The following is a 17,923-nucleotide window of genomic DNA, read 5'->3' on the forward strand; positions in this document are numbered from 1 at the left end:
ATCCGATTCATTATTCGCTGCCTCGAATCCCGGCTTTCGATCGAACAAATTCGGCTGCTACGAGTATGCCCCGGACAGGGCAAATTGAAGCGGCCAGGATTAATGGAATTACTAATTTTTACTTGTGCCGCGCGATCGCTTTTTCCTACGGCTTTTCCAGAACGAACGGAGCAGAGGTAATTAGATTTACTTAGCAGCTCTGCAGCTGGACGAATTTCTTACCGCGTTCGACTCCCCTCGTATATCTATATCTGTGTACTGTAACGGGTGTCCCAGAAAATTGAGTGAGAAATTTCAGAATTCGTGCAGAAGCCAGATCGATCGATTCCGTTAATTGAATAACAAAGATAAAATGATGATGTGGCAAACGCTGTTGTTTTATTTTTAGTTGGAAACATTTTCCTTTTCGAGCCTGCTGAAACTGAATTCCGCGTCTATTTAATGAAATGTAAAAAATCGATTAGAATTTTGGAAGTCGATCGGTTTGCATTTCGCATCACCCTAAAGTTCGACGACAATTTTCTGACACATCCTGTAGACATGCTACCCACCCTGTAGACTTGGACGAAGGAACTTCCGGGAACATTCCACGCGAGAACAAGAAAATACGTGGAGGCTCGTGCCAAAAACGCTGAAACGACGCGCTTCCTACATTATACCATTTATGCTCGTTTCCTGGAATCACCGCGGAAATATTGAAAGCGGATCGGTTAAAAATATTGCTGCTGGTAACTCTTGCCAGGAATGGTTAAACCACTCAGGCTTAACGTCTGCCGAAACGAGAGGGAACTTTACTTACCTTGATTAGTCGGAGAATATCGAGGATATCTACCATGTACCCTTCTTCTTACGCGGATTTCGTGTCTCTTTATTTTACTATACATACAAGGCATTTCAGAAAATTGGTGCGAAACTCCTGAAGCACGTACCACTCATAGAAACAAGCGTGTTTGATACCAACTTTCTGAAACGTACATATATATCTTTAAACAAGGTTCAAAATTTTACCAACTCGATCGAAATCACGGACGAAAACTCTGACTGACAACCTCTGAAAGGATTAAACGACAAAGAGCAGCTTTTCTGCTCGACAAAGAAAGCTCTGCATCTTTTGAAGATGGGATTCGTTGCTGTTTGCTAGATTGATTAAAATCGCGATGCGTCGATGTTTCAGACGAGATTGTCGTCCCTGCTGAAAACCGCGGAGGATTTGCATATCAAGGGCCTGGCCGAGGTGAGCTGGCGTAGCGATTCCACGCAAAATGATCTAGGAAACAGCGGTCACAGTCCCGGCGCGGCGACTCCAGGTGTCGAGACGGTCCTCAGGGAAGGTGACGCCGATGAACCACCACCTCCGAAGCAAAGACGCAGAGGGCGTCCGCCTCTGGACGACCCACCCTCGGCTCACGACGTTTTCACACCGAAAATCACATGTATCACCGGAAATGTACGTCAAGTATGGTTCATTTTAACGTTCCATTTATCGTAATATGTCCATCAAACGAAGAGACTGCTGGAACAAGGAGGCAAAATTCTACTTTCCAATCGATTTAAAGTTAGTCAAAATCATATTACAGACTTTTTCGAACGTGCTACAATTTCGCGACCGATTAATATTCAAATATGAATACGAGAGCTACATTTTCTTTTTTTTATCCTCTATTATCTAAATATAATTTAAACATTGGAACTGGATCCTTGTTACTGCAAACCCTTCGATCACTGTTGATTGAACGATCCTAAACGTTCTTCGTCTTTCCCTTTCTTTTTTTATATTTATACCGACTCAGATATGCCTCTCGTTCTTCCAAAAATAATTGAAAGATAATTTCATCACATCTTGTGACAGATATTTTATGCTTTGAAATGGATAGCCATTTATCGTACAATTAAACCTCAACTGATGAAGACAGTAACACTCGGTGATTAAGAATCGATTAACAACGATATAAAGAAGTGATTAGCATATTGAACGTAAAGTCCAAATACAGAGAGAAACTAATATTTCGTAAAATATCGTAGAAAGATTGAGGCGTATCGGAATTAATCTCTCCATCACATCGATCGCAATCGACAGTTACATAGCGGTTATCTCTTTGACGCGTGTATTTCAAACGTTCTCGATTTCCCAGGAGGAAATGATGAGCGAGGGCGGTGACCACGAGAGTTGGGACGACGAAATGATGATGAATGAAAATAACGAAACGCCACTGCCGGTGGTAAGGATAGCTTCTTCATTCTTTTTTTTTTTTTTTTTTTTTTTCTTTTTCATTACATACTTGATATACGATCGCTTTGGTAACGTCCTACGATGATATTTTAACAAGCTCTGTGTATCGTCGTGCTTTGCAGCTATCGTACATGTCGAAGGATGACAACGCATCCGACCAGGAAAAGAAAGGTACGTGACTTGGTCGATCGAACAAAAGTAGTCGCGATTAGGCGTTACTCCGGAGGATGATACTACGCAGACACACGTTCTATGCAGAGGTGCGCGTTCTGTTCGGTAGGCGCGAAGAATTTAACGTGGTTTGATTTTGCTGCAGCGCCTACCACTCCCTCGAATTCCAACGCCACGAACCTATCGATCCCCGAGCAATTCCGAGACGTCGTGAAGATGAACGATTACCTGACGACGGGACGCCGCCAAGAGTTCTGGGAGGAGCCGTTCACGCGACGCGTTATGGATGCCATTAAGAGCAAAGAACTGGAAATGAAGACTGCTGCCGAGATACTTGGCGTGTCTTACGGAACCCTCTACGGCAGATATCGCGACAGTTATGGTTGCCTTAAACATCCGTATAGGTAATGGAGAACAGACTTGACGGTTTTTGATTGCCTTTGTCGCGACCGGTTACTGCTTCCTTCGTGCTTTATGACCGTATCGCGTTTATGCATCGTATTTAAAGCGAGCGCGCGCGCGCACGCTCGTAACCTCGTAACTCTTTGCCTTTCGAGAGAGTTTTCATTCCGAATCGTGAAAATCGCGAACACGAAGGTACGAGGAAAGAAAACAGAAATTTTCCTGGGAATAAATTTGAGACGCGTGCTAGGTGAAATCGTGCATTAACCTGCTTTCGTCGGCTTCATTTTTACGCTGCTGTGTTCCAAGCAGACTTTTTCTTCCTCCTTGTCTTCTCCCTTTTTCTTTCAATTACTTTAACAGGCAAGAATTTAGGCTTGAAATAATTACGATAATAAAAATCTGTTACAGAGTAAGGGACTTTTGGTCAGAACCTGGGCCAGCGGAAGTGTTAGCCAAACTACGAAGGAAAGAGATCACGTTGTTCCGTGCAGCCGAGTTCCTTAACGTGACCGTCCACACGTTGGCAACCTATTTGTCAACGCTACAGGGTCCAGACAGGATTTCGCTGGCCGGTGACTTGAGCGTTGCGTCGGGTGCCATCGACGGCAACAACGAGACTCCGGAGAATAACGACTCGGTGAACGATATCCTGCAGAAGATCAACGCGAACGCAGCAACGACAGCGACACCGACAACCTCGACTCCCATCAAGAGAGAGGGAGGCGGCTATATCGAGGTACCAACGCCCGTCCCAAAGCCAGCGACCTCGGTGCTCGAAAACAACCCGGATATCACGATCGTGAAAACAGAAGGCATGCCCCGCAAACGGGAGTACGCGAAAGTTTCGAACACGGAGAACAACAACGCAAAACTGATGAGTGGCGGCGCTGTTAGCGAGGTGACGCAACAACAGCAACAACAACAACAGCAAAAGATCACCGATCCGTTGTCGTTGAACAACGACAACAGCAAACCCTAACTATTCAGGCCTTATCTGCAACCGGCGAATCCCCGTGCACCGAGCGCTAACTACAGATCCGAGCTGTGCCCTCGCAGATTCTATTCGAACGTGTTTACTCGCTTCCTCACGAATTTCCATTTGAAGTAGAAGAAGGCGAAGATGAAGAAGAAGGTGAAACGCGTCGCACTGTCCGTGTTAATAATTATTTGTCGTCGTGACGTCGTCGTCGCAGCCTTGGCCCGTTCGTTGACGCTCCACGCACGCCAGCCCACGCCAGCAAAAATGTAGCTTTAGACAATCTCGCGTGTACGATCGTCGTCGTGGCATAGGTTGGAGTTGCGTCGACAGCAGGCGAAACTGTCGCGAGTAAACAGGAAACAAAAAAGAAAGAAAACGTTATTAGCGAGAGTTATATCGAGGGATATGTTGAATGCGGAGTCGACTTATTTTCGACGAAGGAGTTTGCCAAGCGAAGGGCTTGTTGTGTTCGGTGGTCCTGCCTTTGGATCCGGTTCCATTCTATCCCGTTGCATGGGAGCAACGCCTGCCGCATATATTTTCCGAGTAAAACGAACAGAGTGCGTCGAAACTAGAGAACGATTCCTTCTTAAGAGTTAGTACCTAGCGATACGGTTCTTCGTTACTTCAAAATTGGTTTGCTTTAAATCCAAAGTCAGTAGCGATTATCGAGATCGTGTTTGGCCTTCGTGACAAGGAACAAACAAAATGAGAAACAGAAGAACTAGGACTAAAAAGAAAGGGAAAAAACACATAAAAAAGGAAGAATGAAGAAAAGAGATGAATGAAAGAAAGAAAGAAAGAAACGTGTAATAAAGTTCAATCGAAGTTCCTTTTGAATAACGATGTAGGGTGTATCGCGAAAAGAATGCCTAGACTATTTTCTGCCGCATGTGTCTGTATGGTAGCACGTAAAGAGCGACAATATTATTCACCCGTAGACCCGTCAGTATAGCGATCCCAGAGTGACAGTTCTTCGAGAATAGATGTTTCTCGTGCGATCGTCGTTTTAAACAAACATTGCACGAGCGTATATTTCAGCGGTATATTGAAAATACACTTTTGCAACGGGAGCCTTAAATCGTTCGAGCGTTAGAAATGTTTTACAGATGCGATTCGCCGAGATTATAATTTGTAGCATATATCATTTTCTGTCGAAGCATATCGGCCAATGACGAATTTCGCACTTGTGTTTTCTCTTTCGAACGGTTTAATTTGTACATTTCAAGGCATGCCTTCTCAAGGACGATCTTTTACTAAAGGAATATTTAGAACGTTTAAATATTTAGAACGTTAAAAAAATCGGAATTCGATCCGTTAAGGAGGAAACGGTACAATTCTATTTTCCTTGTTTCTTTCGTTCACTTTCTGTCTCTCCCTCTTTCTCTCTCTCTCTCTCTCTCTCTCTCTTTCTCTCTCTCTCTCTCTCTCTCTCTCTCTGACTCCCTTTCTCACTATGTATTTACGACAGTATATACGATTTATCGCATCTATAGATGATATTTTTTTAGAAACCTCGTTTAAGTATGTTATATATGCGCGAGCTTTTTTTCCTCCTTTTTTGTTTCCTTTTTTAAATTTTTTATTTTCTTTTTTTTATGTATATATAAATTAAGTTGTTGACGTCTTAAATGGCTTTTATATAAGCAATGATTGCTGATCGATATCAAATATCACTTAAAAAGGAAATACACGCATAACGTCCATTGTAAATATCGGTGCAATAGTAAGACCTGAAATTAATATTATTTGCCACAAAGTGTGCGTTTAATCGCTATTTTAAAGGGAAGGAAAAAGCAAAGCAGAAATGGGGAAACGAAGAAGGGACATGCTGTTTTTAGCGTAGTGCAATCGCATTCAAATCCATATTGCTTTGTAAAAGCGGGGATGAAAGAAACGAATGGAAATAAGAACGGGGAAGATAAAAGAAAAGAAAAAAAAAAAAAAGAAAAAGGTATATCGATGCGACTATTTTGGGCCGATCGATCGATGATGCCTTGTGGTGCGCACCTACTTGCGAGAAACTTGCGAAAAACTTGCGTCTAAACTCGTAAGAAAAACAAATTGTTCGTTGGCGTCGTGTCTGCGCGTAGCTAGACGTGAAGAAGAGCGAAAAAAAACAAAGTTGCATGTGCGCACGATTTAAACTGTACTACATGAGACATTTCGACTGGGAAAAGATATGAGTATTCCTGTCCGCTGAAGGCGACAAAAAAAACAAACAAACAAACAAAAACACTAAGTAAGAAGTAATAGTATAGTAGAGGTATTCTCGATATGATATTTTTCGACGATATAAGACTTAGTTGTGTTGAGAGGACTTATGCAGAGAGGGTACTTGTAAAGTAATCCAGAGGAAAAAAATGGTGTAATTTGTGAAAAAAAAAAAGGCCGGACGCACAGGAAGAACACACAGTGTCATAGAGGAGGGTTAGCGACGAGGAGAGAATTCAAACGAAAAAAAAAAAGTGGTATTGTGAAATGTGTACATACAGAAGCGTAGGTTAAATAGAGCGATCGAATGCGTGGAAACGTGAGCACGCAAAGAATATTATATATATATATCTCTTTTTCTCTAGAGGAAATTCTAAAATCGACTGACTATTAATGATAAAGATGATGTTTAAACGATTAACTGCTCCATGAGCATGGGAGAAATAGCGTTATACGTTCGACGAGGATCACTAGTATTTTCCGAAATGAAAACAAATTGTTTTACGTTTTCTATTTTTTTCTCTTTTTCTTTTTTGTTTTTAGTAAATATATATATATATAAATATATGTACACATATATATATATATACATATATATAATATGTGCATATAATACATATATAATATGTATACATATGTATACATATTTTATATACATATATACATATATACATATGTATATATAATGTATACATATATAATATATGTATATATATATATATATATATATATACATATATTGTGTTGTTTAACTCTGTTGAAATCAAGAGCAGAGGATAATCTTTCTGATTACTTTACGAGTGCTCTGGACCGACCATTTTACCACGTATAAGTATCAATTTTATACGATAACTTTGCACCGTTCGATATTTTTATTCGTAAACTATGGGACACCGTCGATGATATAGATCTGTTCATCCTCCCATTCATTAATTTAACTCTCCTCGAATTTCATGATATCTTTCTAAATCTCTTTTCCAAACCTCTCTATCTCTTTCTTCCTCATCCCCTCCCTTAGTCTGTCGTTCATTATTATTATTATTATTATTATTATTACTATTATTATTAATAATATTATTATTATTATTATTATTATTATTGCTACTATTGTCATCATCATCATCATCATCTTCATCATCATCATCATTATTATTAATGTTATTATTAATATTATTATTAATGTTATTATTAATATTATTATTAATGTTATTATTAATATTATTATTAATATTATTATTAATATTATTATTAATATTATTATTAATATTATTATTATTATTATTATTATTATTATTGTTACTATTTCCTTTTTTAAGTAAAGTAAGACTAAGACATACCAAATGAGAAATGTAAGGACAAGTTTTGTTAGGTTAGTACTATCGCATATCAAGAACGCAAGAATATATGCGCCTGAAGCACTTTGTATTGCCTATGCACGTCCCGGTGAAACGTAGCTGGGGCGCACAAGACCATTTTTACTCTAGCAAGAGTATACGACTAGAAGTATTAATATTTAATATTAATAATCAACGCGGATTGTCCAGAATGGATGGTCATGTTTTTGAGGATCAACATCGAGCCATTTTGAACAAAAAGAAACAAACCAATTTAAAAGAAAGTCAAGAAAGATAAAAAGAATTCATCAGACAAAGGAGTTCGATGTTTCTATTTCTTTTTTCTTTTCGTTTGTATAATTTTCTCAGTCGATCGTTGATTTTTTTGTTTCGGTTTCATTTTTGTTTTCTATCGGCCAATTGATCCTTGGAAAAATTACCTACTCTTTTTACCGTCCATACGGACACCAAGTTTAACGTTAGTCTTTTTTTTTCTTTTTTCTTTTTTGCAACGTCTCTTTTCTCTTTTATTCTAATCGAGATGCGATCATATTCTTTTTAAAAACGAATCTTCTTCGCGAGAGTACAAATTACAATGGGACTTTTGTTAACCCTGTTGGTGCCATGGACGCTTTTGAGAAAAAGGAAACGTTTCACGTGTTTTGTCCTGCCCGTCTTTGCATCGCGTCTCTTATCCTTCGTTTCTAGGCACCAAGACGGTTAACGATTATCTTCTTACGATTATTATTAGACGAAATCGTCGATTCGTTTAATAGATATATATATATATATATATATATATATATATTTTCTTTATTATCTTTTTTCGTTTAACGAAGAGATCGCGCGTATGTCAAACCGTACGTCTCAAAGACTGATGGCCATTCATTTGGAGGTTCTTGTAATGGTAATCTCACGCCGCGCGACCTTGTAAACCGTCGACAAGATCGCCGGAGTACATCGACATTGTATGAGAAGACAGGACAAGACTAGCCTATTATTGGCGAACGATGCCCGATCGCCGTGCGCATCGTACAATGAGACTAAAAAAATTGATATCATAATTATGTGTCGTTTGATATAAACGAGTAATGAATATAGTATGTATCATCGTTTTATACACAACCTAATTATATCTACGTACACTATGTACATTCCTAGTATACACTATGTCACTGTCACACACATTTGCATTACACGCGCATTAACAAAAAGAAAAAAAACGCATGGACCTATTGTATACGTGTACGCGCGTGTGCATCCGCACGCACAAAGAGCGTGTACGCGTGCGTATGCACGGACGCGCACGCAGAGACACAATACACATATGAATATATTTATAATAATTATATAGCTATTCCAAAACGGACCACCGCGACATCGACGTACGAAGATCATTTTAAAAAAAAATACAAATACAAACGAGATAGACGAAATGAAAGGAAAATAAACAAAAAAGAAAAAAAAAAGAAAGAAAACCGGGGGAAAAGAAGTATATGAGGAACTCTTAATCGACGATATTTAAATGCGTATTAAAATTAACGATCGTCGGTTAAAATTAACCAGCGTTACGTTTCGTTGTTAAGAGAACAGCATCGCCGTTATCAGTGTCTCATGTATAACAACGCAATCGAGTCTCTGTCAATTTTACAAATACACACGAAAATTCCCGAGTGTATACGTGTATACAAGGAGAATAACGAAGAAGTAAAAAAAAAAAAAAAAAAATGAAAAACAAAATGTAATAAAACACGCATGTATAGCAAAAGAGGTTGTTACACTTAAGCACAATAGAGAAGACAAAGTATATGAGTATAGTTTTACACGAAGGCTTCATCGCCCGTTTAGTTTTATACTTGAGACACGAAGAAAAGGCTGAAACGGTTAGACGATAAAAACAGTTCGAAACCCCTCTGTTCTGCGTTCTCGTTCTTTCTCTCTCTGCTGTCCGTAAGAATCGAAAAGTAAAAACAGAAAAAAAAGATACAAAACGAAACGAAATCAGATTTTTGTTTTTCTCTTTTACCGATGGCGAATTATCGTCATATGCCCGACCATCGCGTACACATACACGCGCGCGTTACGCGCATGCGCATTCGTAACGCATCCGTTTCGTACAGAAAACTTCCTCTTCCACTGCCCATTTGTCTCCTTTTTCTGTTTTCTCTTTCTTTCTCAAAGTATATCAGTTTGGTTTAATTTAATTAGTACTATGTATACACAGAAATATTTTGAAAATCATCGAAGAATGCGATGACGGATACCACAGATCGATCGATGGAGCGACATCGCATTCTCGTTTCCACGAAGTATCATTTCTCATTAGCCAAAGTTTAGAATTTGCGTTCATTATCTGTAATTATTTTTCTTTCGTGAATCACGGCTTACTTTATTCCTTTCTTTATCTCTCCCTGTTCCTTTATCGTTCTACCTATCTCCTTTCCTCTTTTTTACATTCATACACATGGACACAGGACATATATGTTTGACATATTATTATATTTACTATTATTTTAATTATAATTTCCCAGGAGTATATATTATCTTTAATAATCGTGGTAATTTTTAGACTAGAAAAACATTATATTAGCGGATAGAGATTAAAGTATACATAAAAAATAAAGTAAATATATATATATAAATATATATATTATATATATATATATTGATAAAAAATATTGAGATCGTAATTAGAAATTGGGTCGAGTGCATACAATGCTGAAAGACGATAATGGTATTTACGCGTAAGGATGTTAAAAGGTCGAGCAGATGGATTAAAAGCGGTCTTGGCTAATGTTGGCCAAGCTGCTCGCAGAGAATATTCAATGATTGAACAAAAAAAAGTAAATGTAAATGTTTGTAAACAAATTATGAAACATTATTTGTTCAGTGCCTACATATTTACACAGTAACAATAAAGATGAAGATTAGCGAACATTCTTTTGTCTCTTTTTTCACCAAGAAGAATGATAACGATTTCGATCCAGATCGATCGGAACCGCAAGTTGCCGTAAAAGCGATCCGTCAAAATATAACGAACCGATCGTTAAAAACTACCGCAATGCGAACGATCGTTTTCTAACAGTATTTTTATATAACTGATATGCATCTTGACATTAAAAATAAATGAGTGAAAAACTGTGTCTTCTTTCGTAGCCTGGAATATAACGTCTGCAGATTTAAATTACAATCTAAAGTTACTATCATTGCGCGGAGAGATCAAAGATATTCAGATAATACAAACATATCCTGATACGGCATTCGTTTCATCTCGATTCGTTCTTTTGTCTCAGAATTAAATTTGAAACACTTTCGTTACCAATATCTAATAAAAGCTTAACAAAGCTGTTTCTAAACCCAGAAAATCGTAATTTCAATATTTTTGGTACCAACAGAATGTACTAATTTACGCTTTACAATTTACACTTATAAATTTTTAAACAATTTACAAATTTTAAGGTTATCTTATATTATTCGATCACTAATTCAAGTATTTTTTCATTGGAAACGCTCAAAATCGATCACTGTATGTTTTATTGGGATCGTATTACGTACTTACCTACATATATTTATGAATACAGGCCCAAGTCTAGCACCATCCCCACTATCGGGCCCTTTGGTAGCGATCGTTGGTCACACTAACATAGTATGACATCCTAGCTCGGCAGTTGAATTTCGAAACTCGACTGTGCTGGATCGGGACGTTTCGCTCGCTGTTTTCCGTAGTCTTTACATCTTCAGCATTTTTTCGCGAAAAGTCGTGCACTTATTCACATTTTCACCTTCTCTTCGTTTACTTTCACAATGCATATCTTGTGCACGCAAACACTTCCGTTGCCAGAGGTATCGAACATGTTTTATCCGTTCAACACTAGTCTCGAAGAGGAAATCAAGAGATTGTTTTCCAATTTCACAATCGAAACTCCAAACTCGTCACTTCCAGATGGTAAGTTGATTTAGCATTGATTATTTTCAAGGATATTTCTATAATTCCGCACGATTTCGAAGATATGGAATTTGCTGGAAGAATCTTTAAGTAATGCTACCGTCGAAGATCGATCGAAGCGAGACAGAATGCTTTATCGATTTTATATCGATCTTTAGAGCCGGTGAGATAAAAAGCTATTTTAGTCTATGTTAAATTTCCAAATTACGTATGTAGATGATGTAACGTAGCATTGTGTAACGTAACGTAATCTTCTGCGTCGTAAACGATATAGCATCTTCATACTTTTCGTTCCGTAGAAATTTTATTCTTTCTTTCTTTGCTTCTGTTTCCTATTTAAAATGACGTAATTTAATAACACGATGCGTTCTACAGCAAATTCTAATCCTCACGTCATAATAGTTTCGTAAATATTTCTTCTTTATTAAATCATATTAACTAAATAGTAGCGTAAATAATCTTTAGACGTAACCACAATAGCTCTCTCATTATGAATTCCCTATGACTTACGATAAATATGAACTGTCATCGATGATCATTTGTTTCGCTAAAAACAAGAAACGCGTCACACCAATCCATAAGCAACGCGTTTCTTACTTATGTAACACGAAATGATCGGTATATTGATTACTGATTAAAATTCGATAAATTAGGTAGTGATTATAGCTTTTAATTTAATGTTTCGATATTGCGTTTTAATTTGAAATTGCGTGTACATATCTTGGTTCATAATGCGCGATGAGATCGCGTTCCGATTAGCAGATACCTTACATAGTTTGTAAACAAACGAATCGATAAAAGGAATTCTGTATTCTAAAACGTTCTGCGGAATAACTCGTCCTTCACGATCGCTAGAAACGCATATTCGACCGAGTTCACCGAATCAAGTAAAAAAATATCACCTGCTAGTTTAATCACTAAATGCACATAATTATTTTTGAGTTCGTATTTTACCAATATTTTATGAACATGTAACAACATGTTAACTATTTGTTTCTTCGAAGAGAAAAGACAAAGGAAGAAAAAGAAACGATACAAGTGATCGTTCTTACCGCGATACAGATATTCGAGATCGAGTAAACATAAACAGAAAATGGCACGTTTTTTGCTCTACCTTAGGTTAAGGGAGTTGAAAGATGATAACTGTGATGGTAATATTCGTATCTCAACACATCTATTCAAAATGAAAACATAGAAATTTTATTGTTAGAGAATGTGTTTTCAATATTGTTTTCGCGGAGAATGTGTTATCAATACAAATATTGTTTTTAGAATCTTTTGATGGCTTTTAAGTCGTGACAATCATAATAATTGTCAGAAATAATATTTATGTTCGATTACACGACCATGTTGTTTTTCGTTACTCGAAAAATCAGGACGAATCTGTTTACAAACTATGAAACACAAGACTTACGGCCGTTATTTTCTCGACTTACACTTTCTCGCATTAGACCTCGAAAAAGCCCTCGCTCGATGAAAATAAACTAGACGCGATTATCCTCGGAGTATTGTATTTCTTTGTAATCGTTCCATTACCTTCGCAAGCTTTCGATGACTAACGATTGATTGTCTTTAATGACTAACGATTTTTTCACTTATAAGTTTCTCACGTAGCATTACTTTTTATTTATTCTTCATACATTATGTCACTTTATTTGTTTTTCAGTTATTTTTCTTTTTCCTTTTCTATGTACTTTGAAGAAAACCAATTCATGTAATTGTACTTGGCTGTTGTAGTTGACGAAGTAATGGAAGAGTTCCGTCAAAATGGGCGTGATTTCGAATACTGTCCAGATCTGGACAATTTTACGGTGCCAGAAATACCACGCCGCAAGAAAAATAAGAAACCTCTACCTACAGAATGCGTTTTCTGTAGAAATAATGGTGAAGAGGAAGCTTATTACAGGAAACACTTGTTGAAAGATGCCGAAGGTCGTGTTTCTTGTCCGGTTTTGAGGTAAATTGGATTATCACTATTCACTTCCATATAATTTTTCTAACCCCCTACAGTCCAAACGAAAATTCTATTTCGTTTTAATTTGTTCATGCTCGATAAGTTACTTTTACGTTCTATTGATAATTTAGACGAATTTTCATATTTTATAATTTATAATTCCAAGGTTTTCTTACAGAATTGAACTAATACCATTAGTGAAACTTTACAAATCATTAAGATATATATATATATATACTATACATATATTACTATTTTTTTGTATTATATAATAACAAGCTTGGAAATAAAGTAAATGAAATTTTATAATAATCATGCTATTTGAAAAGGAACTTTATAAACTGACTCATAACTTGTTGAATCATTGATATTCTGAATTGGTAAATTGTTATTACTAAGCCCCAGAAAATGTATTAAAAAGAAAAAAAAATTCAAGAGTTAATAATCTTCAAATTATATTCACACTATTTTTTCTTTGAATCTTTAGGGCCTATACATGTCCAATTTGTGGTGCGTACGGAGACGTGGCTCATACGGTTAAGTATTGCCCGAAGAGCCAGAAGCCTGGAACATTAGCGACGGTGAACACGTTCAAGCTATTGAGAAACTCCATGGGCAAACGACGCGTCAAGTAAACCACACGTGACACTCGAACACACATGTCACCATCATCGTGCCATAAAACATCGAAGTATTTAACTACTTTTCCTCGAGGACTTCGAAGAACAGATGCTTCGAACTTTTCAAGCGTTTCGATATATCATCTGCTGACAGGTAATCTCACCATTGTCGCATCTTTCCAAAATAAGCAACGAAATAAAGTGCCTTACAAGAGTATGCGTTCTAATTTCTAGCAACGATTTGTGTAACAAAGTTGCCATTACGTTGATCTATCGCGGTGGAAGTTTGTTTTACATTTCTTTCACTCGATTATCTTTGTTCTTCTCTTTCTTACATTGTATTTACTTCTTCCTATTTGTGTAACGTGGCACGTAGTGAAAAGGAAACGTAAAATAAACCTCGAAATTTCTAGAAAAAGCGAAGACCGTTCTTGTAACACGAATCGTCTATACAATCGGGAGGCTGTATCCAAAGATCTTATTGTTAGTTGTAGAAATTATACGAAACGTTGTGCCATATATTCTCGTCAAACGTGTCGTTTTAGCTCTTCCTTGCAATATTGCGAATAAATATTCATTCGTATATATATCGAATATACGTAGTTTTTCCATTTTTCTCGAACCAGCACTTGATACTATAAATATATTTTTTAAATTCATATACGTTTATCGCATTTGCGTAACGTCCACGAACACCTATATCCCTTAACATTAATCTTCAACAGAGTTTTACGCCGATGTAAGAACGAATTGAATTCGATTTATTGAAACGAATATGTACTGTGATAATGTGAATAAGAAGACTAACAATTTTTACACGACAGCCAGATGTATGACGTTGTTCAAAATCAAGGACAACGTACTGATTCTCTATAAGCCGTTTAACAAAAGCAAATCACGTTTTCCAATCTTAAATGCTTCGAGCCAGGATTCTTTTTTTATCGAGACACGTCAATGGACAGAGAGAACTATACTTATTTGATCTGAAATGAAACAAAGCAACTCTTACATGATATTGCGACTTGAAAGCTTTTACGCAGTTTTATTTATCAATATTAAATGTAACATGGAGATTGCGTTTGTATTGTATTAACGGTTAACCAAAATCATAAGAGGAAAGTTTTTCTTTTGAAGGTTAGCTTTTCTTAAACGACCGACGAGAGGGACCAATGAAATAAAGTTCCTTTTAAAGTGTATACTTGATCGTTCCATAACAATTAAGTAGGTACGTAGAATATATACAAAAGTTTGCAGCTCGTACATTATACTTTTAATTTACCAGACTTCTTTCATGACGCTCGTCATTTTCGAACAATGATCGAAATAATTAAAAAGTGAAATCACGCATGGTCTCTAGATATGTTTATGGATGTTTAGTTACTTTGATGAAACCGACGAACTTGCAAAGCCTCTCGTTCCTGTGTCTTGACTGTGAGTCTCGTCGAAGGTCACCGAAACGAGAATACCAGCAATTAGTCGTGATGTTTACATTCTTTTGATCGGTACTTCGATAACTGACGGTCAGATTCGTGGCTCTTTCCAGGCAGTGGCTTTTTTGTTCGCCGTTTCGCCGATCTTTCTCAGTGCGCGTATTTCACTTTGGACATCCGTCACACGTTCGTCGAAACGTACCAAGTCGAATGAGACAAGTACGTATCGTTCTGTCATATTAACTCTGAATGTATACGAACGACATTTTACCGCGCTATTTCGCTGCGATCATATATCTGTCTTTATTGTTCTTAATAAGAAAACAAAGAAAGAAGACACATAGTCGCAGGGAGATCGCGCAGTAAAATATCGCTCTCATGCATTCAGGATTAACACAGATGAACGAGCGGGTGAATGCATTGGTTTCTCTGCAGCGAGTTTGCTTTTGTAGTTTTGGAAATATTTTTGAATTAGATTAAGCGATAATATTGAACCTTTAGTATATTCTTTATACTTTATTTGGTAAATTTATTTATTTTCGAGTGGTCGAAAAATTTTTCTTTTGCGTATTTTCATATCTAGTGACGAGTAGATTTAAGGTTAATTTTCACAGGGGATTTCGAATACAGTTTGTCGTTTGGCGATAGCATTTAACGAAACTATTTAAGGAAAGATGAGAAAATAATTGTTTTCCGGAATACTTTATGGACAGATTTCACAATTAATAATCAAACAGTTGCACAGTTTTATGTGAAGGTATCGGCTCATCATATTGGAGATTATGTCTGAGGAGACATAACCTATTGGGCGGTTTTGAAATCGTATAAGAATTGTTTCATGCAATTTAATAGTACTTCAGATTTTCTTGTGATACTTGTTTGTGCGCGCAACAAGATAGGAGAGGAAAAGCCGTCACTCCTGCTCCTCTGTAGTGTTGCATTGCTCAAGTATTTCCTCTATGTAAGGTCGAATTCCGTGTCGTAACTTTTAATCGAAATTTCGGGGAGTTTGTTGATATGGATAGAACAATGAGTTTATAGATATGTGTACATTAATTAGATTTCTATTACAGAGTCTTTTATGTTCAAGTTCCTATTATATAGTAATTATTGGTATTTACGTGTTAGGATATTATTATCTATCGAATAAGAATTACAATATTACTCCTGGAGATACATTATGATTGCCGAATACTTTTGTACCATAGATTGACTGTATTCAAGGGGAGAGAGACTTAACAACTTCTAAGAACGAGACCAAAACGATGGCTCGTGTATTTTATTGTCTTTTTTTTGTTCTCCTAATGGGTAAACTAAAGATCCCAAATCTAGGGAATTACTTTGTTTTGTTATTTTTGTTACATTTCTATAGTTTTTGAATCTTTTTCCCTATGTGGAATTTATTAATGTTAAGTAAAATTAATGTTATAAAAAATTAAGGGTCGATCCATAGACTGCTGTTTCTATATTTGCCGTAAGATATGAATTGTTTATAAAGATATTGTATTTCTAATATTTATATAACTACTAACATAATAATATATACATAAATACTAGTTGTAATTAAGTATTATCTATTGATAATGATGTATAGCAGTCCAAAGAGATAATAAATGCGAGGAATAATCGAAAGAAATTTTTACTCTGCTGATATATCGTAAATTATAACGTGACTTGCGACTTTCTTTTTATAGTATATATAAAAACAATGCGCGAAATAATTAAAGAAGGAAGCCATGTTGCGTTTACTATGTGCACTGTCGCTGGCGTTATACGTATAGTACGTATAGTAGATGATTCACAATAAAACGCGAGATGACGTTACAGTAATCTGATGCCAGTGTGGTTTACGATTATGAGCGGCAGGTGATAACGTAGTAATAGCAGCCAGAACAGAGCCCTAAAGAGTACAGAGAAGGTAGCTAATTCCGATGGTTATTACGCTGTAATATTCCTTACTCGTTCCACATTCCGTTTATCTCTGATATATCTCAACACTATTCCCGATAATCCAACAAAAATTGTACAAATGTTAATTTCCGCGCGATTATTCTCCGATCGCATGATCACTCCTTTGTCAAGCATATTATGTATTATATGGCGAGCGATTGAATGTGGCGAAATTTTTTAGAATCTCCACCAACACACGAGAGAAAGAAGCGAATGCTAATTTTGTAATTTGATGATGATCAATAGTACGGTGAATGCTTATTTATTTTGAATTTATTTTGATGCGAATGAAACAAAGGACATGTCATATTTTAATTTAGTTTCGATCTTTTCACAACGATGCGCTCGCCATTTCTGCATTGTAATTTTACGGTATAGTTTGCGTACTGCCGTCATGATATATTATATATGTTTGCATCTCATCATTTTTCTTATCATTAATGTTATTTGTACTACTATATTATTAATATTATGTTATTGGCGTGACATTATTTAAGTGTACGTAGTCTGATAATTTGTATCATGATTATTGATGTTTATTAAAGAATACTGCAATTTAAACGAGTGCTTATTTCAAAATATAACCTAACTTAAGAGAAGTAATCGATGTTTAATTGTTCTTTATCAGAAAATCGCGTGTAAAAAAAAGAAAGGGAAGATATCACATTTTACAGGCAGAAACCATCAACC

At 36.5% G+C, this 17,923-nt stretch overlaps 2 protein-coding genes across 11 annotated transcripts in view; both read left to right on the top strand.

Annotated features, from left to right (window-relative positions):
* LOC126924950 (uncharacterized) overlaps positions 1–10,268 on the top strand; it is an 80,598-nt gene extending 70,330 nt beyond the window's left edge. For 9 of the 10 annotated variants that reach the window (XM_050740008.1, XM_050740009.1, XM_050740013.1 and 6 more), the window contains exons 5-9: positions 1,175–1,456; positions 2,133–2,219; positions 2,353–2,401; positions 2,547–2,805; positions 3,215–10,268. In XM_050740008.1, the coding sequence (XP_050595965.1) occupies positions 1,175–1,456; positions 2,133–2,219; positions 2,353–2,401; positions 2,547–2,805; positions 3,215–3,785 (1,248 nt within the window). In that variant the 3' untranslated portion in view covers positions 3,786–10,268. The remainder of the gene's footprint in view (positions 1–1,174; positions 1,457–2,132; positions 2,220–2,352; positions 2,402–2,546; positions 2,806–3,214) is intronic. The other variant, XM_050740018.1, reaches the window with a different exon arrangement.
* A 729-nt stretch (positions 10,269–10,997) lies between these two features.
* Positions 10,998–17,794, top strand: LOC126924976 (uncharacterized). The gene is made up of 3 exons (XM_050740059.1): positions 10,998–11,279; positions 13,017–13,236; positions 13,721–17,794. Exons 1-3 carry the CDS (start codon positions 11,138–11,140, stop codon positions 13,866–13,868), a joined length of 510 nt encoding a protein of 169 aa, XP_050596016.1. The 5' UTR covers positions 10,998–11,137; the 3' UTR covers positions 13,869–17,794.
* The last annotated feature ends 129 nt before the right edge of the window (positions 17,795–17,923 follow it).

The sequence above is a fragment of the Bombus affinis genome, chromosome 15, assembly GCF_024516045.1.
Source record: "Bombus affinis isolate iyBomAffi1 chromosome 15, iyBomAffi1.2, whole genome shotgun sequence".
In the NCBI taxonomy this organism is placed as follows: Eukaryota; Metazoa; Arthropoda; class Insecta; order Hymenoptera; family Apidae; genus Bombus; species Bombus affinis.

Excerpts from the sequence above, each read along its gene's own strand:
- LOC126924976 (XM_050740059.1), top strand. The coding sequence starts at position 11,138 with ATGCATATCTTGTGCACGCAAACACTTCCGTTGCCAGAGGTATCGAAC. Across the intron at positions 11,280-13,016 it reads AAACTCGTCACTTCCAGATG|TTGACGAAGTAATGGAAGAG; the intron begins GTAAGTTGATTT and ends TGGCTGTTGTAG. Across the intron at positions 13,237-13,720 it reads GTTTCTTGTCCGGTTTTGAG|GGCCTATACATGTCCAATTT; the intron begins GTAAATTGGATT and ends TTGAATCTTTAG.